Source organism: Gymnogyps californianus, chromosome 25 (genome assembly GCF_018139145.2).
Source record: "Gymnogyps californianus isolate 813 chromosome 25, ASM1813914v2, whole genome shotgun sequence".
In the NCBI taxonomy this organism is placed as follows: Eukaryota; Metazoa; Chordata; class Aves; order Accipitriformes; family Cathartidae; genus Gymnogyps; species Gymnogyps californianus.
Window position 1 is genome coordinate 7,564,493 of NC_059495.1, and position 26,246 is coordinate 7,590,738.

General features: G+C 48.8%; 1 protein-coding gene across 1 annotated transcript in view; it reads left to right on the forward strand.

Moving 5' to 3' along the window:
• The first annotated feature begins 2,335 nt into the window (after window positions 1-2,335).
• The window catches only part of KIRREL3 (kirre like nephrin family adhesion molecule 3), a 143,528-nt gene continuing 119,617 nt past the window's right edge, over window positions 2,336-26,246 (forward strand). Inside the window, exons 1-2 of the mRNA XM_050911061.1 lie at window positions 2,336-2,409; window positions 20,628-20,705. Coding sequence (XP_050767018.1) covers window positions 2,364-2,409; window positions 20,628-20,705 — 124 coding nt within the window. The 5' untranslated portion in view covers window positions 2,336-2,363. The remainder of the gene's footprint in view (window positions 2,410-20,627; window positions 20,706-26,246) is intronic.

Sequence of the window (26,246 nt, forward strand, 5' to 3'; positions counted from 1 at the left end):
ATAAAAAGGAGCAACTACAGAGAGAGATGGTTTGGGGGGGATGTGAGAGACCCAGAGGAATGTGAAGTCTGAGAATGGCTTAAAAGCAGTAATGAAAAAACAGCACATTAATGCAGTAATAGTTTGTGATTCCCAGCAAAAACAGAAACCAGGTGCTGAAAAAGGGGCATATTTGTGAAATATGCTTATTCCTGTGCGTATGGCTACATGCAGCGTAAGGGCCGGGGGGGGAGAATATCATACACATGTTGTGTCTGCGTGAAGAGGGTGGTAGGTGTGTTCAAGGAGGTACCGCGCCTGTATGATACAGGCAGCATCGTGTGTGCACGCCGGGAATGCGTGCGGGACGTATATCTGCGTGCGTGTTTGCGTCCAGAGAGATGGCAGCCTGCATCTGGGCGTGTTCGCCTCCGTGCCTACGCGTGGTACGGTGGCGATGCGGTGCGCGTTGCCTTCTCGCCGGCACGCGCCGTGCAGGCACGGGGACAGGCGTGTGGCATACATCTGTGTTCTTGCTGCACGCAGATGGCACGGCTGTTTGCACAGCCGGAGAAGTTACCGTGTGGAAGAGGTGGTTGTTGCCTGTCTCCTGGAAGAGGGGGAGCAGTTTAGGGACCGTGATCCCAGCGATCGCTACCGTCCTAGAGATCACGGTGAGGTTGTAGAGACCATGGTGAGGTTGGTCCCCCCTCTTGGCCCCATAAAACCCTTGGATCTCTGCATGGCAGAAGGGTCCTTGGTTCCCAGGAGCGTGTAAGCAACACTGTCCACACCGGCAAGGCTTTTATTTGCAAACTCTGAAACCTGTAGAGCAATGGGCAAAAGGCACTGAGCTAAGTGTAAAGTGACAGCTAAATTTAGACTGTCTGGGGGAGGAAATAAGAAAAAAAAAAAAACACTAAAAAATGAGGCAAAAATCTTTGTGAAAAAATTGCTATCCTTAAAAAATGAGAGCGAGTGAGAGAAGAAAGGCCAAGAAAGAGATGAAACAGCTAAGGCAGGGAAAATAAAGTGAGAGTTTTATTTACTCTCTCAAAGAGCTGAGACCTGCCAGAGGAGCTTTTGGGTAACTGATCTCAATTTTTCCATTTTGCGGCTGCCTGAACCCATGCTCGTAGCCAGAGCTCAGTGCCACACTGTCCTGCGGCACCCATGGGTGATGCTGGCATAGGCCTGCAGTGCCGGCACCAACGCTGATGTTGGCGAGGGACAAAGGGCTTTGTGAGACTGTGCTCAGGCACAGAGGCACCCACACGGGCAAACTCGTTCCAGATTGAATTAGGACCAGGAAGGCGGATGCTGTGGCAGGTTGCAGAGCTGCCAAGAGGAATGCCCCGTAACTGCAGGACGGAGGCACGGTGATGGTGTACCGCTTCTGCCTGGCATCCTCAGGAGATGCTGTAGGAGCTGGTCCCGTGACGAGGCCACCAGCAGTTCCCGCATCCCTCTGATTTCCGACACACAGTGCCCCTGTGCCAAGCAAATCCCACAACCACTTGCACAGGGGAGTAGCTGTAGGGAAGTATTTTCTACATTGTTTGTTGCTCGAATGGTGGAAACCAGGTTGGACCTTGCTCGGGTGCTTCCTGAACGAGCATGAGAAAGGACATCCAGTACCACGTCCTGGTGAACGTGATGGACAAGATGGACACCCAGAGCAGGACAATTAGCAATCCTCCCTTGGTGGGTCCTGTCCAGGGTGATGTTGTGTGTGTACACGCATCCTTGCCCCTCCAGCCTGCTGTTACTGCATCTCTCTCCAAGGAGATCCCAGCTGCTCTCAGCGCTCCATCTGCAGCCTTCAAACAGTCACTGCGAGGGGGAAAAATAAGAATAAAAAATTGAGCTCGAGGGGGGAGGGAAAAATAATTTAAAAAAAAAAACAAACCAGCTCTTCTGGCATCCCATAAATCTCAATTTATTTGTCCCTTTCTTTTTATACAAGCGTGAAGGGAAGCGAAGCCAACGCGTCTTCGCTGAGGGGTGTGTGTGTGGAGAGCCTCCCTGGGGACCCTTTCAACACGGCAGGGGACATCTGAGGCAAGATGCCTTCAGCCCCCAGCCACCTGCAGCAAGAGGAAGGGGATTTGTTGATTTTAATGTGATTTTTTCCCTCAGGTATTTTTGTGGTGGTGTTATTCAGAGGTGATTTCTGTCCCCCAGGGGCGGAAGGTGCTGGAATGTGCCCAGTGGGTCTGGGGTGCTCGTTAGGCCCAGGTGCCAGCACTCAGCTAATGAGGGCCCTGAGGTAGCTCCTCCCGCCATTCCCCTCAGCTTTGCTGAGGGAGAAGTTGCTCGGGGTGGCCATGGTGATATTTTGGTGAGGCGAGGAGATAAGATGGGTGCTGTGGTGAGGAAACAAGATGGCTGCTGCAGCGGGAAGCCTGAGGTCTGTGCAGCGGAGGACAGGTACTGCTCTCCCGCCCTGCTGCAAAACACTGTGTGGAAATAGTGAGCGTCCTCCCTTTAAAAGCCCTCGAGGAAGGGTATTAATGTTTATTTTGCTGCAAAAGCTGTGTGTTCTCTCTGATTTTCAGAGCCCTGAGGTGTGATGCTGCCTTATGGCTGCCTTTCCTCAGGGGTGGTCGCTGGATGGAGTGGGGGGGGGGGGGGGAGTATTTCAGCACACCCCCAGGGTGCTTGCAGGCTGCCAGAGTGGAAATACCTCCTGCAACTAAGCATCTCTTTTTGTGGCTTCTTGCTGAAGCCACAGTGGAGGCGTTTTAGGGTTGTTTGGGGTTGGCTTTTGGGTTTGTTTTTTTTTTGCTGCTCGAAGGAGACTGCTCTGGTTTTCCTGAGCTCTCGGCAGGATTTGCTTAGGAGTTTGCCCTCTGCAGCACCTGGATTTGATACACCATGTAGCAGCAGAGAGGTGGACTTCGGGTCGCTTCCAACATCGGGTTGTCTTGCAGGATTGCAAGGGTTTGCTGCAATCGTCTCTAATCTCAAAAGCACAGGCTCTTGTCGAGCATTGCTGGAGCTGCTTTGGTTGCACAGAGAAGGTTTAAGAAGGGCATTGCAGGTTCATGTGAGCACAGCTGAGAGCAGGCAATGGGTGCTGCTTCCCATAACTACGAGGACACCAGCACTTCAGCTGCTGTGCAACATCTCCCACACGCAGGGTGATGATGATAGCCTGGTAACTTTTCCCCCCACATAGTGGGAGCTGGCGAGGACTGTTTGACACCCCTCTTCCCCTCTTTTCGTACAGCACTTGTACCCAAGTCTTTATTTTTCCTGGGCTAGGACATTTGCAACTTGTGAGCAGTAGTACAGCAGTAATTATACTCTCCATCACTTTCTCATCAAGAAATAAATGGAAGAAAATCACATCCCAAAGTACTAGCACTGACCTTCATTTCAGAAGGTTAGTCACAGTCAGCTGGGCTATAATCTAGCCCTAAATATACCCAAGACCTTGCTGTTCCCTCGGGCTTATCACATGCTGTAACGTGGGGCAGCTGCCAGTACTTGCAAGGCTGATGGGGGAAGCGCAAGTGCCATGGGACCCATTTTCTGTAGAAGGTGTCTGTGTGAGGAGAGGCTTGGGGTGGCTTTTTGGGGACGCAGGGCGAAAGCACGCCATCTGCAACAGACGGTACCTGCCCGTGTGCTTCACTCTGTTAGTGGCTTAGAGAGCAGCAAGGTATCGGGGTCCCCCTGAGGTCAGACATTTAAAGTTCATTAAACCTGTTCTCTGCTGCGGCCCGGCAGAGCTGTGACGCTGCCCGTATCTCCCTGAAATGTCATCTTCCCCCTATGTGGATTGATAAATTTCTTTCCTAAGATTTTACCTAAGGTGTGATGCTTGACGTCGCTTTAAAAGAATATACACTTCCTTCCCTCAGTCCCGTGTCGCTCTGAATGACGAAAATCCTCTCCTAGGGTTGGCAATACCAAGATAAACCTCGGGAGAGGCCAGCACGTCTGTCCGGTTCCCTCCAACCTCTTTGTTGCTGCATGCAGACATGTGCTGCTGCATCGTGCCCTGCCAAGTCTCACCAGCCTGCTGCTGGCTGCAGTGATGGGCGTATTCTAGTTCCCCTGCCTGTAGCATGCCAGGGGGACCTCCAGGAATGTGGTCACCAACATGTTTCCCACCCTGTCACCTGGAGCATTTAAAGCTAGCTAGGGGAATATCTCTTTTAAGGTTATAGACTTCAGGATGCCACGGTGTAGTGTCCTGTAGCCCAGGGCAAGCCTTCTCCTTCTCTGATCTGCCATGATGCTGTGATGGAGGGTGGTGCAGCGTTTCTGAATGTTCCTTAGGGAAACTGCCAGCCCTCTTGTTATGAAGCATCTCTGTCTCCTCCCTTCCAAAGCTGTTCTTGTGTTGTGCTGCCCGAGAGGGTGGTTGTGGGGTCTGTGTGGAGTGGACAGCAGTCGTCTGTACCCCTGTCTTTGGTAAGCTGTCCTGCAGGTGAGGGGATATCTCCCCTTGCTGCAGAAGAAGGGCTTCTCTGGGAGGAGGTTTAAGGAACATTGAGGTGAAAGATGCTGTCTTGATCCCTTGTATCTGCAGTTGCGTTCCTAGGCCTCAGCTGCCCTAACACAAGATGCAGGGCAAGAACTGGATCCTGGTATCTATTCTTCCTCTAGGTTTGCTCTACGCCTCCCACTTGCTGTCTTGCATTCGAAAGAGGAGGCGGAGGGGAAATAGATGGCAATAAGAATGGTGTTCAGCTATTTTATTTAAGTCATAATCATTTCTAATCTAAATGTGTGGGAACTGTATTACATAGCCTAATCAGTCACATATATTGTACTGCGTTTTCAGTTTAGTGAAAAGTAAAAGCCATCTAGAAGGCAGAAATATGTTAAATGAGCATCTCTGAGGCTGTGCACCTTTTTTAATGGATAGAATAGCCCTGGTATCTTAGCTTTGGTGGTTTATGCAAACCAATCCTGCAGGGTAGGAATGCATCCCTGAGACACGAATGGTGGAAGGAATGACTGGGCTACGGAGTAACGACTTGCTCCAAGTCTAGATGGAGGAGGTGGGCGGCCTTCTGCCCTTGCTGCAGGCAAGGGGTGACAGTACGGTTCCCCACGGAGTCCCAGACAGCCGGAGGAGTTTCCTCAGGCAGCAAATGTGTCTCGGACAAGGACATTTTATCTGGGCAGACTGCAATGTGTGTGTGTGGCCTGAAAAGCTGCTCTGCTCTTCCCGTCTGAGCCCCGCAGCAGCTCAAGGTGCAGCGGCATCAGTGGGATCTGTTCCTCAGCATTTAGAGCAGGGCTGAGGAAATCGGGGCAGCAGGTTGTGCCCTTGAGTCTCTGCGTGCTTGTCATACTTTAATACAGATTGTTGTCTCTCTTCCCGCCCCAGGAGGGCTGAGTCCCCTTAGTGAGGGGATTTGGATGCCCAAAGAGTGTGCCGGGGGTGATGTGAGTGGCCTGATGTGCTGCAGGACTCTCCTGTGGGAAGTCCCTGAGCTGGCAAAAGGGAGGGACGCTATTAGGGAAGTTGGAATCCCTCCAGTTTCTCTGATCGTATCATGTTTGTTCCCTCCGTGTGTGCCAAAAGCACCCTTATTTATTTCATCAGCTAAATGCTGAAAACCAGATGCCTGGCTTCCATCAAGGCATTTAATGATGATGATCATTGCTTCCTCTAATGCAGTGTCTTCTAGTGAGGGACCATGCCAAAGTAGTGCACAGCTGTTGACCAATGGGTGCCTGTCTGTTTTCTCCAGTATTTTAGGGTACTTATCTATTTTTGTGTTAGGGCTCCTTTATTTTGTTTTTTTGCTGAGTTGCAGGAAGTTCTGAGGTGGAACGTAGCAGATGTTTAATAGCGCGCAGGAGCCTGGTGAGGCAGATGAGCTCGGGGAGCGAGGAGAACCTCCTGCTCCTCTGTAGTGCTTCAGAATGCCTCGTGCGTGCTAAAAACGTGGTCCCTGCATCCTCTCGGAAGCAGGAAAAGGATGCTGCTGCTCTTTCCCAGCTAATCTGTGAGTAAATAACACAGATGAGGCTGCATGAGGAGTTTTTGGCAGAGCCAGGAGGAAAGCTGTTTGCCTTAGAGGTTTGTTATGGTGCAGAGGCACGCTTTTCCTTTTCTTGAAATGGAAGTACCAAGTTGAGCTTGGGAGGATGCTAGGTAGGGCGCACACGTTAGGAAAGGCCCAGGCGTTGGGCGTGCTGGGATAACCTGGCACAGGAAAGCTGCTCAGACCTTGTATTTACGCAGGCGTGTACCTGAATGGTCTTCTGAACTGCTCCACTGATTAAGAACAAGCCAAGTTGCTTCATTTTGTCTGGTGGCTTTGCCTGGAAGGTGGGAGCAGGGTCATGTCCTCGCGTCCCAAGGTGTTTCAGGATGAACATGCTACAGGCTGCTGTCGGGACAGGCAAAGGCACTTCCATAGTGCTGTTCTGAAAGGTGTCAGGAGACCTTTAGGCTGTCACCATCCTATAGAAGACATATGTGACTGTTAGATTTAACTGTGGTGTTGCTTTCCTTCTGGGAAGTGCCACGTAACTTCTGGAGGTATGCTAAGATCTTTTAAGAGACAATTAAGAATTTCAGTATTGCTGTGATATTTGTTGAACAAAATGTTGACACAACACACCAGGCTACTCAGATTTGTCTTAACTTGCAGTTTAGACTTCAAAAAAAGAGTATGAAATTAATTAGCAAATTATTTTGATTGCTTTGTTCATTTTTCCAGGAAGAAAGCTACCCACCTGGAAAATACTGACTGGCTGCAGGCAGGAGCAGAATTTATTACCTGAGATAAATGGATCTGGGATAAAAGCCCTCTTTATTTTTTCATTTTAGCTGCAAAGGATAATATGCTTCTGTTCTGCTCTTTGTGCTGAAGATCAAATAAGAAGGAACTTTGCATAGGTGTGCAAATGCCTTTCAAGGAAAAGTTTCCTCCCCCACCCCAACCTTTTCCTCCTAGAAGCAGCACCTCGGACTTGAGATGAGAGTAATATTTAACGTTCCTCTCACAATAATGCCGGCGTCACTCTGAATCTCGGCGCTGGCACTCTTATTCTGTTTTCTGTTCCATGTGCGCAGTCTCTGATCTCTCTACCTTGGCCTTGTTTCATTCTTTTTTTTTTTCTTTCTTTCCCCATTTCTCTCACAAAGATGGCTTTGTGGAAGAAGCATCGTTTCATTTTCCCGAAGGTCCTGAGAGGGCGGCTGGCAGATCTCATATGCAGGGTGTCAGCTACATTAAATGAACACACTCAGATCACTGTAAATCCCTATTTACACATAATAAACATGAGGATATAAAACATAGAGGAAATAATACATTATTGATTACGACAATGGTGTGTAATGTCCTTTGAAAGGCATGCCTATCCATCAGCGCTCCTAATGCAGATCTTCTTGCTCCTTGGAAATGCAAGGCAAGTCAGTTGTGTTCTGCCACACTCCCCTGGCTCAGTGTGAGGAGAGGAGGCGCAGACCCCCATGAATGGTGAAAGGTGGATTACAGCCTGATGTTATTAGAAGACGTTTGGAGATAGAATAGCAAAGTTGGATATTTCTGTGGGTGACCTGAAGCCCTACCTGTTGGGCATGTTTGGATTCTTGTTAAGCAAGCTAATGCTCGAGAGAAATTTTCCTACAAGTGGAGCCAGAGCATTCAAATCTCGTTGGCTTTCCCTCTAAGAGCAGGGGGATCTCTCCCGTTGTGTTTAGGCTGCACCAAAAGGAGCATTTTGTGTGCAGCATCCCCTGGTCACATCGATATGTGAGCAAAACTAAAGCACTGTGCAACGTTTGAGAAGTGCAAAGTCAGCAAGCTATTTCTTGTGCGCGTGGGCAGAGAAGAGGATCTGTAGTGACTGAGAAGGATGGTTTACAAGCCCTAACAGTAGTCTGCTGGCTATAAGTAGTATGCAATCCAAAACAAAGTCTGGTGGTTTTTTCTGTGTGTGGGTTTTTTAAAAAATGGTGATCTAAAATGCTTGCCATCTGAGGTGCCTTATTGGCAACACTGGCCTGGTACTTGTGTTGCAGTGATGAAAACAATGTTTTGATGGTTGCTGAACTTGTAGCTGATGATTTCTTCTCTTTCTCAACAGCAGGCACCATCCCTAATCTCCCGTGCAATACATGAAATTCATTCCCTTGTTTTATCTCTGGCTGAGGTTGCAGGGAAGTGAGGTCCCTGAGGCTTGACAGGCAACTGGAATAGGTTTTGTTTGGTTTAAATGAGTTGAGAGTTCAAACCCAGACAGGTAATGGAGCGGTTCTCCTCCCCTTGTTCACTTTTAGGGGATTGCAGACCTTGCTGCTCCTCGCAGAGTTGGCTCGAAGGCCAGCTGCTCGGGTCATAAGAATTTCAAGGTACAGCCGTGCTAACAGAAAGAGCATCTTTGTGAAAACTGGATAACTGGAATCGGTACAGGGGGAAAGCTCCCCCCCCGCCCAGCTGCCCCTGACCTCGGATCCGAGCTGTTTGCTCACTCGTGTGAAGTCTGCAGTGAAAACATATTAAAGTTCCCTCTTCCTGCGGCTTTTTTTCCTCCAGGTATTTAATCTTAGTTTACAGATGAAATGTGCAGTGGAGAAAAAGATGCTAATCACACAGTTGCTGCACACTGCTCCAGCCACTGAAAAATTTATTACCATCTGTCCTGGATTGGACGGGGCTGTGAGCATCAAGACGTTAACGTCTTTGAAGCAGCAGCAGATAGACTCGGCATTGCAACAGGGCACGGCATCGAGGCCGCGGAGGCCGTGCAAAGAGCTTGCAGGGGTTCAGTACAGGAGAGGTGCTCTTTGTAGTCTTTTTGCTAAGGTCAGAGGCAAGAAAAGTCTGTGTTGTGCTCAAAACTTCCATCACTTGGCTGTAAGTGTCATCTCGGCAACTTTCTGGTGTTTTATGGCGCGGGGAGTTTTCTCTTTTTGTCAACCATTTAACTAGTCAGCTCTTCCCACTTTTTTGGGGCCAGGTATTGAGACGGCTGTTGTTATTTCAGTGTACTGGATATGTCATTATGTACATCCCTAATGTGTCCCTTCCCCAGCTGTATGGGGGGCACATGGCTTTATACGGTCAAGTTCTGCCAGGCTTTTATGAAACCAGAGCAGAAGGCGAGGTCAGAAATCAGACCAGAAACAGGATTTCTCAAGCTCCCAAGAAAGGTGTTGGGCTGCGCAGCTTTCCGAGCGTGTCATAATATCAAACTGTCTTGGAAGCAAAGCGTTTTGATATTTGCCCTGCCTCTGCCCTCACTGTATTATTGGACTTACAGTTCAGAAGTACTCAAACTACAGCTCCCGTGATGCATCTTAAATATATGATTTGTGCTTGGCTTTTTGCAAGAGCTATGTTTCTCCCCAGCTAGCTCGTCCTGCAACTGTACTTTCCCTCCAGCACCAGCAAGACCAGCTGAATCTTGGAGCACACAACGCTTTCATGAAGTACTTCTCCTGCGGCTGTGTTTGCCTATGTTTCTTCTTTTTTAAAAGAACTTGGACTATTTTTTTAAAACTTTGCACCTTGAAAAACCAAAAATTGCTGAGCACGGAAATAATTGTCAGTGGTGCAAGGAGTACTTGTCTCTCCTGCAGCAATTAGCAAACCTAAATGCAGGCTTGGCTGTCTTTCCAATTAAACTCTGGCAAGCTGGAATACATGATGTGATAACGAAGCAGAGAGTTTTGGAGCTACTCTGCTTGCTATTTTGAGGATATGGGAGCTTTAGGCTGTCTGGCTGAAACTAAGCCATTGAAAGTAATGGGCTGGACAATCTCACCCCATTACTTTTAATGGGATTGAGAGAGTGCGCGCTCGGGAGCAGCGTGCTGACACTGGGGGAAGCAGGGGAGCTGTTTTCACGTATCATTCAAGTTACGGCCAACCCTGGGAAAATGGCCCCCTGGCAGTGGAAGCCAAGCTGCTTGCAGTAAGTTATGGGGTTTGGCAGCAGATAGGAGGAGTAGTAGCAGGGGAGGTGCATAAAGGCGTGTATTGGCATCAACTGTGAGCTGGAGCTTAATTTGGTCAAGGCATGTCTTGAGGAGGGGGGCTGCAGTATACGAGATCCCTGCTGCTTGCGCACGCTTTGGGCTGCGTAAGGGCACGAGCGGGGTGCCAAGTCCTTCCCTTATACCGGTCTTCCCTGGTTTACCTTCCTACCTCTTGCCTGTGATAATTGCATCTGCAGAAGTGGAAGTATTTAATGTTGTGTGAACTACTAGGCTTCTTTGCTGAAGCTGGTGAGCACTGCTAGCAAAACATTTGCAGCGTGAAGATCCAGCCAGCAGGACCAGTTGCAGAAATTGTGAGTTTTCAGGTCAATCGGGAAACCGATAGCACTCTAAAAGGGGACCGGGGATGGTCGTGAGACAAAGTATGTATTGCAGGATTAAAGATTTATGTTGTGGATGCTCAGTGTCTTCTCTGGACCCAGGGGAGGTGACTGGTGCTGAATCGAAGTAGCACAGCCTGCAGCCGCTGTTGTAGCGGGATGCCTGCATGGCCTAGCAGTCCGGGTGATGGATTTGTTTCTCGTGGTGGGACCGAATCTGCTACCGCTGGGACATTGAAGGAACGTGGTCCGGACAGGGCGGCAATCAGCCTCCCACAGCCTGAAATTTGCCTGCTCACTTTCCTTTCTCCTACTGCTGAGCGTGGCCAAAGCCTGCCCTGCCAGCACACTGTAAAGCTTCAATACCTCAATCAAAGCAACCTTCCTGCAGAAAGGGATGGAAATGTAATGATTAGATAATCCCTTAAATCCTGTGGTTTTCTCCCCTTTCCTGTAATTGGTGCCTCATTCGTTGGCGGAGGGAAGGGACCTGTTTTCCTGCTGCCCCTTCCATCTTAGCACCGTGCGCTCTTCGAGCAAGTTTTAATGGAAGGGAGAGAGCAAGGACTGCAGCAAATGCACCTCCAACTGGGATTAATCTTGAATTGCTGCTGCCTTGGCCAAGTTACTCATCCGTGATGGTTTGGTAACACCACCATAAGTGAGATTCCCCAGGCTGTTTAGGTGCCTCAGCTCCCATTCAAATTGCTGGGAGGTTTAAATAGCTAAGGAGGAAATAGAGATTCACCTGGGTGCGTCGGTCTGACCCAAGATGACTTGTTCACATCACTGGTCTCCTTCAGCTCGGGACTGGTGGGTGGCCCAAGAGGAGACGGCGTAGCATGGTGCTGCGCAGCAGGTCTCCTACCCCCTTCTCGCCTCGCAAGCAGGAAGGCGGCCTAAAGAGTTTTCTGAAATTGCTGAGAGTTGGCAAGGAGGGGAAAAATAAAATAGAAGCTGAAGATCAGAAATTCAAGGGGAAAAAAAAAAAAGCCTCAGATGAGCAAGAATTGCAGCCGTGCTGTGAGGTAACTGGCAAATACAATTTAATTATAAGATACAAAGAAGTAATGGCGTTTGCGAGGCTGGAGCATGATTTCCCAGTAATAGAAGGACCACAGGGTTCCCTGCCTCTGACTGTCGCGTCATCTTCAAATGAGAGCGCGACTGTGCTTCAGTGCTTTCCCTGCCTTCAGAGGGGATTAAAGGGCCACAGCTGCTCGGTCTTGGAGGAGCCAGGGCAGTTGTCAAGGGTGTCCAGCGTGTGAAGGATTTGGAGCGGCGGGGCAATGGGCTTCACAGGATTTGAGGCAGGAGGAGCTGATGGATCTGGGGCAGATGGGCTTGAAGGCAGTGACCGCGATTTCCTAAGTCAGGCAGAGGGTAGCTGTGTTTGCTGGATGTTTCCAAGGGTAGCAGTGGTTTGTGCTTTCCTGTACTGTCCTCCGCCTTTCTGGACTTGTAAAATGGATGGCTTAACCAGGAACGCTTTCAAGGTGGGAGGTGTGAGAAGCCGTTGTTGTTCCAGAGCACTACAATAGATGTGACCTTTACAGTGCTGTGGTTTTATTTTTATTATTATTTTTCTCCAATGTGTCCACAATCTGTCAGAGCAGCGTGGGGACTTCCAGGGCTCATTGCAAAGTGTTTCCATTGCCACGTTCTCCTCATAGTTTAGCAGAGGTGTTACGGGGTAGTCTGGGTGGGGTATGAGGCTGGTATGCCTCCTGCTTTATGCAGATCTCTAGACGTGCGTGTAAAGCACAGAATGTGTTATTTAATCCAACATGAGGATGCGCCGACCAGGCTTCAGGATAATGTCGCGCTGTGTGTGCGGCTAATGTTGCTTGGATTGCGATGGGACATGCAGGGGTCCTACAGCAGGAGCAAGGAACAGTGCAGTGGCTTTTGATGAAATGAGAAACTGGAGTGTTTGGTGATGAAATAAGGTCTTTAGAGAAAACACTGTGTTCTTAAGGAATCAAAATACGTGGATCTTGTCTCTTTCTCCCTGTCGGTTTCGTTCTGAGCTTTTTCATTCAGATTTTAGACCACCTTGGAGACTAACAATCCCTGCTGTTGAAAGCCCTCCTGGTAAGTAGGAGCACACCCTGATGCCAGTGCAATCCCTGGAGATGGAGCAGGAAGGCTCGCCCCAGCTTAGACTGGCCCAATCCATCTTCCAAACGCCCTTCCCCTTGCAGCCCGCCCCTGTTCCGCACGGACCCCGTGTGCTGCGGTGTCTGGGGCTTTTCCAGTGTCTGGGGCATGTCCTCATAAAGGCATTTTGATTCCCTACAGAGCTTGTTTCATCAAGTGCAATGGAAGAGGTGCTACAGAAAGGTGTGATGGGTTTCATACGTGTCCTCCGCCCTTTCCTCTCTGGTGGGACAGGGTTGTTTTTCTGCTATATGGAGTTAATACGCAGCTCCTGGTTTTGGGAGGGGTAGAAGGGGAAGATGGCTGGACAGGGAGGAACAAGTAATGCCGCATCGGTGCCACTGCAGACCTTGTCAGGCAGCTCCCCAGGTGACTGCAAGTTCGGGTCTGAGCTGCCAAGCAGACCGTGGGGGTAAGTGACAGACAGCCCAGGGCCATCCGAGCCCTCGGCTTGCGAGAGGAAATGCCTGGGGGAGGCAGAGCAGACAGACAGGGCGAGGGACAAGGCTCGAACTGCCGGTTAGCCTCTCCTGCCCTTGCTGTTCACGCCCCGGTGGACACGAGAAGCTCCGTAGAGTACATGTAGGCTGTGTCGGCTGGTGCAACGCAACCACTGGAGTGCGACCGAGACAGATGTGCCCATCACCTGGTTGTCCTCCGATGGCCCTGGCTGCCCTGCCGACTCGTCGGAGTCGGCGAACGTGGTCTCGTCAGTACCCGTCCCCTCCTGGTGGGACGATGTGGATGGTGACATGTCATGGTTTCAGGGGCTGACCTGGGGAAGCATCAAGGAGAGACTGGGGGATGCGTGGGGAGGTACTCGTGTATTGCTTGAATTTCTCTTGAAGCCTTGTTCCTGACCTTCCTGCAGCGGCTTGCTGCCTTGAAACAGGAGATGTGTTTTGTGGCTTGAATGGAGCAGCACGTACAATGGGCTGTAGTCAAAAGCAGATTAAATCCCGAGGAAGTCCTTGAAGTGCAGGTCAAATCCACCGGCGAGGTGAATTGGCCGTAGCCCCGCCAAACAATACCGACGTCTTCCCAGGGAGGGTCCGAGCTCCAGGGCTGTAGCAAGCCGAGGAGCTTCAGAGGGTCTGAGCTAAGCGAGATGAAAGTGGCAACAGGATAGCAGCTCTTGCAAAATACTGTAGAAATTATGTAAATTGGGGAGAAATGCTTGAGCTACGCCTGCATGCTGAGACTGTAAAATGAAACATTGACCCCACAGGGGTGGAGAGGGCCTGGAGGCGTTCCTGTGGATAGTTAGCCGCACGTCTCTTCTTGGTGAAGCCTTCAGAAGTAGGGTGTGGAGGGAGCAAGTGGTAATCCAAAGTTGCAGGCGACTGGTTTTTTTTGCCGATACTGCCCAAGGATTTGTGATTGCGGGCATCCCCGCCGGCCTTTTCCAAGGCCTGTGTGTGTTTTTGGCAAGATTATGTAGAAGTCTCTGGCTGCGTTGGTTATCTGACCAGCAGAGCTCTCATTAGTGCAAACAGGAGTAGACTTGTTATTGTTGGTGGTGAAGAAAACAGATGCTGTTTCTACATAACATCTTATTTGTTTTTCTTTCAAATAAAAGAAACACTGTTTGAAAGTTATGACTTTTACAACAGGAAATACAGGGAAAAGTATTTTTCCTGCATGTGAGGTGTAGTTAAGCTGTGGAACTTGCTGCCATGACACCTTAGCAAAGCATTTCAGATGATTTGGCTAGTGTAAACCTGTGCATGCAAAGGTATGAAAGCTGTTTATGCAAGAAGGTTCAAGTACTGAAGGCCACCTTACTCTGGGGTAAACGGTTTTTCCTACAGCAGCTCCTCCAGACTTCTTTACTTCAGGGGAAGGGGAAAAAAAAAAAATCCGAAGAATGACTGGATTTGAGGTTTGTGAGGATTCTTCTTGACTTGCTGGATGCTCCCCAAATAGAACATGTTTGTAAGAGGTTCAGAAAAAGTTCACCGGCCATGGAGGGCTGGGGGGAGAGTGGGGAATACAGATTCAGCATGCTGAACATTAGGGACCAAAGGCTCTGTGGTGCCACTAGAGAAAAAAAGCTCTTCAAAACACTTCAGTGCTGAGTTACAACTTGGAGGTGCCTCTTTTCCCTTCATTAGCCAGGGAACACAGGGAAATAATTCTCTTTGCTCAGCAGCATGAATCCCTCTTCTTTCTTTCCCCTTCTGCCAGTTGTGTTTCCTGCTAAGAAGCAACTTTTAATTGTCTGGTACCAGGGCAGAGCTCATTCTTGGGGAGAGCTGCTTACTGCTTGGTTTCTCTAGTCTTCCCCTTGAAGCTTTTGGTGCTGAGGCCTTTCAAGGCATCTTGAAGAGCTGGATGCCAGTGTCCTACGATATTTCGAGGCATGTGCCTGTCCAAAGCTGTCTGTCCGGAGAGCCTCCTCCTGGGTCATGGATGGCTCTGTGTTTTCACTGGGTTGAAACAGGCTCAGTGAAAATAAGCACACCCAAGTTTTCCTGTCATTTTCCATTATGGTTTTTAACCCAAAAGAATGTTTGGTAGAAGTTTTAAAGACACTCCAGACCTTCACCCTTCAGCACCAGAAATTCCCCTTAGGGAAAACAGCACCGGGGCTGGCTTGTTTTGGTGATGCTGGTGTTTCCAAGCTGCAGATACGTGCCTCTCCAGCATTGTTTAAGGCAAATTTGGTCTTAACAGAGGTGCTTCACAGGGTTTCAATTTCAGGGAATTTTCCTTTGCCATGCAAAGCTGAGCTGTCCTCCCCAAGGTGGTCTTCAGCCCTGTGCAGCGGCAAGAGAGGAGGTTTTGCCACTCGGAAGTCTTCAACCAGAAGACTGGCCTGGTTTCTGCAAGCTCTGCTGTATGTGCCTTCTCTCTTTAATACGAACAGGACTTCCAGGTCTGTGGACTGTCGGAGAATAGCCCTTCCGCGCAGTTGTGTTTTGCATCGCAGAGCAGTGAGCTGGCAAACACCTCTGCTCCATCTGTTTTCCTTCATTGATGGATTCTTTAAAGTCAGATTGTGGTCCCACAGGGACACACTCAACTAATCCTCTGCTTTTAAGATTTTATTTGTGCAATAAAAGGATGACAAGGTGGTTTGCAAGTACATAACACAATAAATGGGTTTATAAATGCAACTTTTCTGCAGAGCACTATAGAATAAAATACAGTATCACTACAGCATTTAACACTGATCTCTGGTTCATTCATATTTCAAACAGTAATGTGCTCATTTTCTCATCTGGGAAGCCTCTTAGGTTTTTTAATACATTTTTATAAATTAACCAGGCACAGATTTAATAATAACTTGCATTTGTATAGCTTTTTTCATCTCCAAGGATCTTGGATTGCTCTGCAGACTTAACGGTGTAATATAGAAATTACGTGCCGAAGGATCCATTTGCTCTCTGCCGAAATGCGGCAGTAGTTTGGATTGCTCGGCAACGCTCCTGGATGCAAATGACGTCGAGGGAGGAAGCTTGACTCCAGCACTCACGGCAGGAGGAGAACTTGGAGGGGAAGGATGTAGCTTGCTTTATGGGCGCCCAGAGCAAAGCCCTCTGAAGAAGAGGTCACAGGCATGTTTAGGAAATCTGCATGAGAAAAGCAAAGAGGGTTGCTGAGCCTGGAAACCAGGATGCTGAAAAACGAAGAAGAAAATGCTCCTTCACGCATTTCACTTTTGGGACACATCGTCGCTAGACACGGTGGAGCCAAGAACGCGGAAAGACTTGGGAGGTTGGGCTTTTCTGTCCATAATGTGCTTATTTAGCGAGATATCCAACAGCAGACAACTTTATCCATCAGGACAGGAAACTTCTAAGCAGGAGCATAAGGTTTCTCCATCACAGTGTTTAAGTGATCAAAAACTCTTGGATTTGGTGACGTAGGATCTTCTCATACCACCCTTGCTGGCCAACTTAGAAGCAAAGCGAAAGGTGTTGAACTTCCTTCCTTGGAGACTTTCATGCTCTTTCAAGAGCTCCCACCCAAGTTCTTTGCTTCTGCAATCCCCGGGTGAGATGGGGCTTTTCCAACCCTCTGTCTGTCCCATTCGCCATGTTTTGGTGTCGCTGACGCTAGGATATCTGGCATGGAGGCTGCCCATTCCCCATCCTGGAAAGCAAAAGTTTAGAATGAAGCTCATGCATATAACATGCAATTGGAAAAAAATATTTACAGATAGCAAATTGCCATTTCTGTAGAAGGAAAACATGAGAAAATGGAAACGTGATATTTATGTTAATACAAACTTTTTAAAATTTAATTTAAGAGACCAGCTGTTTCTGCTTCTCTTATAAGAGCTTAATTGGTATATAATAGCATAGTTAATTAAATACAAATCAATAGTTTAAAACAGCTAATTGATATTTAATATGTATGGGAAAATATAACTTAGTTGTAATATAATTAACTCAATATTAAATAAGCAATGGAATTGCAATTATGCCTTTACAACGATTATAAAGTTTATCGTTCTTTAATAAACTTGCGATTAGACAGGATGAGCTGAAAAATTATTAAACAGGTATTATTGGGCTATTAAACATTTATTATCATTCCTGGTGGAATACAGCTACACAATAGTACACATTATGATTGTGTTAATAAACCTTTATTACTGCTTTGCAGCTTTAGCCTTTACTGCACCGGTTGATCAGAAACTTAGTTCCCTCCCTGAGTTGTAGCTGGAGGAATTGCCTTGAAATTGAGTAAGGAAATTGCAAATGATGGGAGAAATGAGGAAAAAGCAGGAGGGTTCCATAGTTTGGGCTAGCAAAGAGAAATCTTTCTTTCAAAGCAAACTTGCCCAGTCTGTACACGAAGATCCCTTTCTAGAAGACCCTGAACTCTTGTTTCTTTTAATTTGCTTTTGCTTTGTTGTCACTGGCTGCCGCTAATGCTGGCAACGTGTGGTTTGAACTTGCTTGTGCTTTGTCTGATGAGTGGCTCTTCTGCACATTTTGAGGTGAATTAATGCAGGTACTTTTGAGCGAGTCAAAACATGGTTCTGCCATGTATTTTCCAAAAAAGATACTTAAGTTCACACTTCTTCAAAGCGGCTGGGATGATAAACTTCAACTGTAACTAGTTTCGCTCTGCTGGGAAAAATCAATTGCAAGGAAATGGATGGGCTTTGTTTTGGGAGTGGGGGACACGTATGGGTTAAAATGTTCCGTTTTCAGTGGCATCTCAGCAGCCCCCTAAAGCTAAAACATTTAAAATGCTAGCTATCTGCTTAACTATTTTAGCTTTAGGTAGCCACTAAAAGCCATGAAGTGGTGAGACATCCTTAGGCGTCAGAGTCATCTTGAAGTATTTTACCTTTTAAAGGCACTCTCAAGTATTTAAAGGTGCCTTTAGCTATAAAGATTTTTGCATGTCCTCACAAATTTATGGTATGAATTATTATAAGGCAGTGCTCTTGTATAGCTCCTTTCATCATGGGATATCAAAGTGTTTTATAAGCATTAATTATAGCACCCCTCAGGGAGGCAAATGGAAGATAGACACCCATACCGGTGTGCGCTGATCCAGGCTCCAGACGGGTAATAACCCAGATTTCATCTGGATCCAGCCCACGTGGCTCAGCCCTGACAATCCCTCCCTCCCTCCCTCTAAGGGCTGAGTTGTGACTGGGACCTCTTGGGTAGCACAGCCATTGCCTTGGGTCGTAGCCCCTTGCCGCAGCCTCTGAAGCACGACCTCCTCCTTGCTTTTGCTCCCTGCGACTGGAAGGTGAGAGCTGGACGTCTCAGTGGTGGGATATCCATCCCCCAAGTAGGTGGCAGCTATTGCTGCCTCCATCACTGCTTTGATTCAGGATGCTCTTGATGATGTTTGTGGTCATGGTCTGCGGAGAGCGCGGCAGCCCCTGTCATGCCAGGTCTGTGTGCTCGGGGAAGAACCCAGCCAGCATCCACAAACAGGCCCACGTGTGCATGCCGGGATGTACGATGCACGTCTGAATTAGTAAGATAGGAACGCTGGCTTGCTCAACTCCGCTGTGGGCTGCGCTGCCTTGTGTGACGCTAATCTAATTGTGTTGGGTTTAATTACGCTTTGATACCTTGGTGCTCATTGAAGGCTCAATAGGAATCGATGCAGTTTTGCTTTCCTATCAATAAAGACATAAATGCCTCTTGCCTGCTTCGTAGGCTCCGTGTAAATGGCCCCGGAGGCTTGGGAAGCTATCGGCAGGTCTGCAACCGTCCGGCCACGTGCACTGTGTCTGTTTTCACAGGTGTTGTGGAAACCGCACTCGAAGTTCAGCAAGGTCTTATCGATTCTGGTTATCGGACAGTGCTACGGGAGGCAACCTGTGCTGAATGTCCTTCAGCTAAAACCAGCTAGACCCTAGCAGCAGTCAGGAGTATTAGAGGCATCTAATGCTCTGCAAGTCGACACCTTTCTTAGTGTATTTGCAGTTGTTGTGTAGGCTGTGCAGGGACGGTAGATCATGTCGCCTCTGTACTGTGGAGCAAGAGGGCTGGTTTCCCACCTTTGCATCTGAGATGGGAGGTGGTTGGTGTTTACCTCTTCCTGTTAATTAGGACTCTGATTCAAGAATCGGCTGAGAATGCGGATAGCTGATTCATCTGCCCTGATTTGTCTAATTTTTAGACATCTACATCTGAGTGAGTCCCCACCTTTTATGGCCAATGAGAGAGTTACAAGCACCCCCAAAGTCATCCCGGGGAGGTGAAGTGAGTCACTTTCTGGAGATGCCTGTTTCTCTCAGGGGCGTTACCTTAGGTGGCAATGTGGATTTAGGGGGGGCAATTAGATTTCAGCTTACTCTAAGCATCTCAAGAGACTTACTTCTGTCTGAGCATCGACTTCAGCGGGATTACACGTGTGATTTATTTTGGTTAGATGCTTACGTCCTCCCTGATGGGAGCCTTAGGATGAGGAGCTGTTGGTCCTTAGCTTCTTGCAGTGTGGAGCCCTGTTTAACATTCAAGTGCTTTAACTAGTCTTGCTTGTACCCTGAGTGTCATGAGGTCATTTTTTTTCTGGGTTTAGGCTCTGTTTCTGCCTCATACTGTGCGCGAGAGGAGGATGCTAACCCCTCTGCTGGGATGCCATGGCAGCTAGCCGTATTAGGGAGGGATACTGCGTATCTGGGTATATATACCCATATAAATCTGAGTGTCTTCCCTACACATGACATCACACTGCAGTGAGCAACTTTCCTCTTCCTCTGGACACAGTCCAGCTCTGCAATTCAAACCCAAGTTTGCATCATGGCGCTAAAAGCCAAGGCTGCCAGGCAGCGCTCGCTCTGCTCTAAAGCTGTCGCTGCGCTCTCAACCCTCCTGTTTCGCTGCCTTCCCCTCTTGCATGCAGCACAACTTCATGACAATCCCGAGCGCTCCTTCCTCGGCAGAGGGGGGCTCTAAAGAGTCCACAGACACATTAAGTAAACATCAAAGGGGCTTTGATCAGCAGGGCTCTGCAGAGCACAGAACCCCCCGAGGAGCTCTGCAGGTCCGCAGGCAGCATTGGGGACATGGTACCTTAATTTTCTCCACTGTGACACAGGAGAATTTGTTTGAAGAACTAGAGCTTTTTGCCGCTCCGAGACGCGCACGAGGAGAGCACGCGTGCATGCAGCCTACTTCTGGAAAAACCCGTGCTCAGATCTCTCTCTGTTTGTTACCAGTAGCCAGAAAGCCCCATTAAGAAATCAAGGCATCAAAGGCATGCGCCTCCTCACCTCTGGCACTTTGCTGCTTGTAGGGTCACTTGCTCGCTTCTAAAGAGTGAGATGCCTCAAGCCAGACTTCTCTTCCCTTCTGAGGGCCGTTTCCCATTTTGCTTTGCTGCCCGCTAAGGGAGAAAGGGATTAAAGAGTCCATATTGTTGCAACACGCTAATGTGGAGGAAGATGCGGCTCATTCCCTCTCCTTGGTATAGAGGAGCGCTTAAGAAATGGGCAAGGGAGGGGTTGGTGACCCTCCTGGCTCTAGATATACGTGGCTAAGTGGAGCAGCGCAGCAGCAGCTGGAAGCAGTTGGTTTGGGACCCCCAGCAAAGTTCAGCTCTGTGAGGCTGTCCAAAGACTTCAGTTGCGTGCCTGCCTCGCTGGCGCTTTACCTGAACGGTGTAACCGGCAGGATTTGCTCCCTGCAGCATCCCCGTGTGCTTGCTCTTGTCCCCAGCCTAGTCTTCTAACATCGCTCTCTCTTCTCTTGCAGAACTGGGGCTCCCAGGACGAGGATGCTGCCTAGTACTGGGGTTCATGTACAAGGAGAAGTACCGCAGGATGACTGAAGGTGAGCAGTTCTCTCGCCTTCTATTCTTCCTTCCTCTTTAGCAATCTCATTGCAAGGGATGTGGATGTGCCGCCGCTAGGAATGTGCTAGGTTCTTGTTCACACCGAGGAGAAAATCCTGCTTCCCCTTTTGATCTCTGAAACATCTTAGTGGGCATGGATGTGGGAAGCCCCCTGCATGAAGCTGCAAGAGAAGAGCAGGAGCTTATTAGTTCTATACATCCAAAATCCACTGTCTTTTTCTGTGGAAAGGATTTGTCGCGTGTCTTCCAGCAATTGCTGCATCTAGTCTTTTTATTCTAGTTGGGCGGTAGTGCCTCACCGTGACACCTTCCGAGTACCAGTTTTCAGTGCCCTTGCACCTCTCAGATGCGCCATTCTGTTGCTTGTCAAACCCCTGCACTCTGGCAGAGATCTTGCTAAAACTTCCCTATTTTATATTCTAGTCATCCCCCAAGTACTTTATGAGCATTGATTAATCCATAGAAATATCATAAATAATTACGAAGCATAATAACTAAACAAAAACTATTTACGCTTGGAAGAATTGGCATCCTTGCTTCTGGTAGCTTTGTTGCTTGGCTTCTTTTTCTGGAGCAATCCCTGGTGCACCACCATCTCTGATTAATGCTGGATCAGAGAAGGATTAAAGGTCCCAGAGCCCTGCGGGATGGGAGGGTCTTGAGGGTATGTCAAGGAGAGTGTGGCTGCTGTGAGGTTACTCTGGGGACTGCAAACTTGATCCAAACATGGATTTAAATCTTTTTGGGGGGCTTTGGAAATAATTTGGACAAAGGGTGTGATTGCTTGCCCCACTGTGCTTCCTTTTGCTTGTGTGGGATGGCGTATTGCCAGCAGTTAGCCACGGGGGTGTCTGCTCTTGCAGGAAGCCTTGTCTTCACGAGAGCAAAAGGTGCATTAGCTTTCACGGGGTAAAACTCTTGTGGAGGCAAGTTTATGGCTCAAATATCAGTTAGAAGATCAAAGGTTCCTTCATATTCCCAGGAGCCCTGATACTGAGCTGATAACATTGGGAAAGTACTTCACAAGACTTCACCTCATGCTTGTTAATTACTACATGCTTTTAAACATTGATTAGAGTATGTTTTTAACGGGAAGGGGCTGCCCCTTGGGAGAATGGATGGCAGAGTCTCATCCGAGTGCTGTGAGAAGGTGCGATCTCTCTCTCGATACCTTCCTGTCCCTCAAGCCCCTTGGAGAGGCTGCCTGTGGCTGTGCTCAGACGGGCAGGAGCACCCCGGGGATGCTCACAGGGTGTCTGAGAGCCGGCAGGACCACGGGCACACCTGGGCATCCTGCCGATCCTTCGGGATCGTTCACAGAAGCTCCTGTCCCCCGGTGGATTCAAAGCCTGCATCCGCCTACGAAGTGAGCCCCCTTTTCAGGCTGAACATGGCTTTGTGTGGAGAGAACAAAGAAATATGAAAGGCCAAAAGTAAAGCCTTTGTGTCGGAAAGGGAACAAAGTGTGCCTGCCTGATGCTGTGCAGCCAGCGAGTTTCTGGCCCCCGCAGGCTGCCGGACCATTATGTTTAAAGGTTCAATCTGCCAAAAACAAAGTCGAGGGATTTCCATGGCTACAAAGACCACCTAGGACTTGTGTTTTCACTAGAGGCGGTTCTGGATGACAATTGCAGCCCTCCAACCTCCCGGGTTTTTGGTGGATTTCAGCGCAGATCCACGCTGTATGGCGTGTGAGCCAAGGGGGGTTTCAGATGTCTGGTCATCTACAGAGGTACAGCAAAGGTATTTCCTGCCCAAAGCACCTGAGCCAGACTCTTTGGGCCAGTTACCTTGCAGGGATAAGGAGAGAGACAGCTTCCCTTTTACATTTTTGCCAAGTGAGAGCTTTTCCTCTTTTTATTGCATGATGGTGCTAATGAATAGCCCTATTAATAATTACAGGGTAGGTGAGGGAACTGAAAGCAGAGGTAGGCAGTGGGGCAATGGGATAATTATGAGGTGTGGGGTCTCCGTCGTAGTGGAAATGGGTAATTACAGGGATCATTAGAACCTTGCTGTCACTTAATGGAGACATCTACAAAACGTGCTTGTAGGTAGAGAAGCACAAGAGGACTTAGATGGAGGCCTTGTCGGTGTGGAGGAATCACTTCTTGGTGGGAAAGTGTTTCTCTTGGCTATCTCCATGGAGAAGATCCAGGCTGGGCACTTGCAGACCAGCGTGGCAACCTCTCCTAGCAGCGTAAAATAAATATTGTGGCTTACAGATGCCCTGTGGCCATGCCCAGCAAGGGTCTCTGGTAGCATTATGTTGTTTGTTTACCAGCTGGCAAGTGATGGATGCCCATTAACACCGCTGATTGCAGATGCGGGCTCTTCTGGCTGAGCTGTCCTCCAGGGCGAGAAGCCAAAATAAGTATCCCAGAACTTGCCTCTGTCAGTGTTAGTTAACGCATATCAGTTCCTCATATCAACGTACATCAGCTTGTGTCATGAAAAAAGAGGTCTGGCTGAGGTCTTGATGTCTCTCCCAGCTGTAAGGCAACAGAGCGGCCTGGGCTGCTGCCGGCACCGCTGGTGATGTGCAAGGCAAAAACGATTTGGGCACTCTCCTTGCAGCTGGCATTGCTGTGCTGCATCGGGTGCGATTTGCCTCTTGCTTTATTGCCCCTGTGAAGCCCGCACCAGGAAAGGTGCTGGATTTGGGCATGATTTGGGGATGCATGTGGGCTGGGGAGTGGGAAGGCGCTGCTCCAGCGTGGCTGCTGTACGCTTATCCCTTTGCTGTGATTGACGATTGCCTCGTCTGCGTGCTGGGATCGCTGTTTGGTGTGCGGCTGTGAGTTGTAGGGTGAAATTAAGCTGGTGACAGTTGTAGACAGAGGGAGAGAGAGGTAGAGCTGTCTGTAATGACGGCCTTGCAATAAAGACACTTTAGAGTTAATCCTCCACCATCTGTCTTCATTCTGCTAATAACCCACTCAATCAGATGCTGCCGACTGTCTGTTAACATTCAGAAACAGATACGTAATCAGGAGGAGCATGCTGTTTGCTCACGAGGGGCTGGATTCCTCGTCGGGAACAACTCTCCCCTGGCCATGGCGGCGGTTCAGTGGGAGCCACGGCTTGCGGCCTGGATGTCCCAAGGCACGTGCCATGCAACGGAGGTGATGCTGAGGCTGGCGGCGAGCTGAGTTACCCTGCTTTCCCCAAGGCTTGTGCTGCCCTGGCTCAAGGTGATCTTGGAGTAGAAAGGGGTATCTATGAGATGGGTCGTCTTAGTCCCCCAAGAACAAGGATCTTGAACTAACCTGAAAAATGGGGCTCGTTTTTCTATTCCCTCTTCCTTTCAACATTCAGTTCCCTTCCCTTCCCAAGGGAAGGCAAGGGGTGCGCTGTAAAATCTCTCCCTGCTCACCTATTGTGCTCGGTCCCTGCCTCTCCATAGCTGCAGGTCCCGAGTTGGGCTTGCTCCGCTCGCCTCTGCAGTGGTCAAAGGCAGGTATTCAGATGTCAATCCTGCTCCTGCTATTTTTCTTCTTCTCTCCTGCCTTTGACTTCTTGCCAGATCTAACTCGAGTCATTAGCAAGCGTCACTGCAGCAATTATGGCACTTTTTGGCTGCCATTCATAAAGCTACTAAAGGGAACGATTAAGCGCTGAGAGGTGTCAGCCCTCTCCTTCACCACCTGTTCCCGCCAGCCGTCGGCTGCTGGAAGGTGCCTACAACCATCTCCCTGCGTGCAGGGTAGCGGGGCAGGGCAGCTCCCTTCCCTCCCCTCGCCTCCCTTTCCGGGTACTTCGCTGGCTCTCGTGTCCTCGCATGCAGTGGGCAGGTGGCATCTCTGCAGGGTGGACCCCGTGCTCGGCTTTGTCACTGCGTGGAGGGGAAGGGTGGGCTTCGTCCTCGTGTCCAAGGTTGGGTGGTGAAAGGGACAGAAGAAGGACTCGGTGCAGCGTCCTCCTCCTGCACCAGCTAATGGTTATAAGCTTGGCTTACAGCCCTGCTTTCTGCTTTGCTCGCATCCACGCCATCGGTTAGGGACAGGCACGAGGCTAAAATGTGTACCTTAATCTGCAGGCAGTCTCCTCGGTATCGGCCGCCGTAGATGCAAACACTGACTGGTGTGCCAGGAGAGGGGCTTGTGCTGGAGTTATCTCTGGCAGCAGCCGCCCTCCGTTTGCATCGTGGCTGGAAGCAGAACCCGATCTCTGTAGTTTTCTGCATTCAAGGCGTCTCCATTCACTGTACGAAGCACAGCAATACCAGCAGCCATTACTGCAGAGCTGCGGCTCCACATAGCAACGAGTGCTGCTCTGTGTTTAATTGGGAGAGGGTGTTGCTTAGCAAATCGTATTTGCTGGGTAATGGCTGTAGAAATCTGCTCAGATAAGGGCTGTCTGAATCCAAGGCAGGAGATTTTTCTCTAAAAGCCATGTGGATGTTGTGGGGCTGTTGGTCAGCATAAGACAAGCCTTGAGTTTTGGGAGTATGGATGGTGAGAACTTAAAAGTTTTGTAGTCTGAGCTGCAAATCTCACCTTGACTCTTTTGTTCAGAAGGTTTGGGATCTGATTTAAAGGCGCTGGGACTAACGCAAAGCTCTGCTGTCTCTTGTTGGGGGAAGACGGAGGTCCCAACAGGATGAGATTCATCCACGTACCTCAAACGTGGGACACGGGTCAGGGTTGGTCCAGAGGGGCAGTGACGATAGTGGCCTGAATTGAAGGAGAGCCACCAGCCGGCTCTCCTTGTGACGGCTCGTGCAGCCATACAGCCCTCACAGGCTGCGGCTAGTAGGGGTGATTCGGATCAGCCCCTGCCTGCCCGGCAGAACTGGGCAGCTGCCTGTTTCTGGCTTGTGTTATCAGCTGCGGCCTCGCACTCATGAACTGCCAGAAGCGTAGCTCTGGATGGAGTTTTTTTTTGTCTTCAACTTCAGCGTATCTCTAGTCTGCAGATAGGTTTCGGTTCTGCTAGACGTGGGGAGAGAATTGTGTATGCATATGAAAGCTGTTTTTATGGCTTATAATTATCTCGTACCCATCCTTAGAATAATTATAGCTCCTCCATTATTAATAATTGGAATTCCAGTCCTTGTCATAGATCACAAAATGGAGAGGAAGCTCAACCCAGAGTTTGCATAATGTACCTTGGTCTAAAATGAATAGTTGGTAAAATGGTGAAAATCGTTAGCTTTTTCCCCCATTCCTTGGTGCTGGAATTAGTGAGATATTAGTGCAATTAGCCAGTGCTTCCATTTGAGGCTGCAATCATTTGGTTTGTAATTTAGAATAAATGTAAAAGCCCACTTGTGCTTCTGAACAGATTATTTGTCCTGTTTAAAAGTATCTAATGGGATGGCTGTCATCTAAGCAAGATATATTTGACCCATTTCAATTTGTTTTCCTTTTAATCTGCTATCTGTTTTCCTGGATCTTTTTTTAATAAAAACATAAAGAAGAAGTGGGCGAGAGAGACCAAAGAGGGAGAGAATAGAAGCGTTATAGATCTGGAGTTTATCGTAAGCCAAAGTAACTTGAAATCAAGGCTGTTAAACT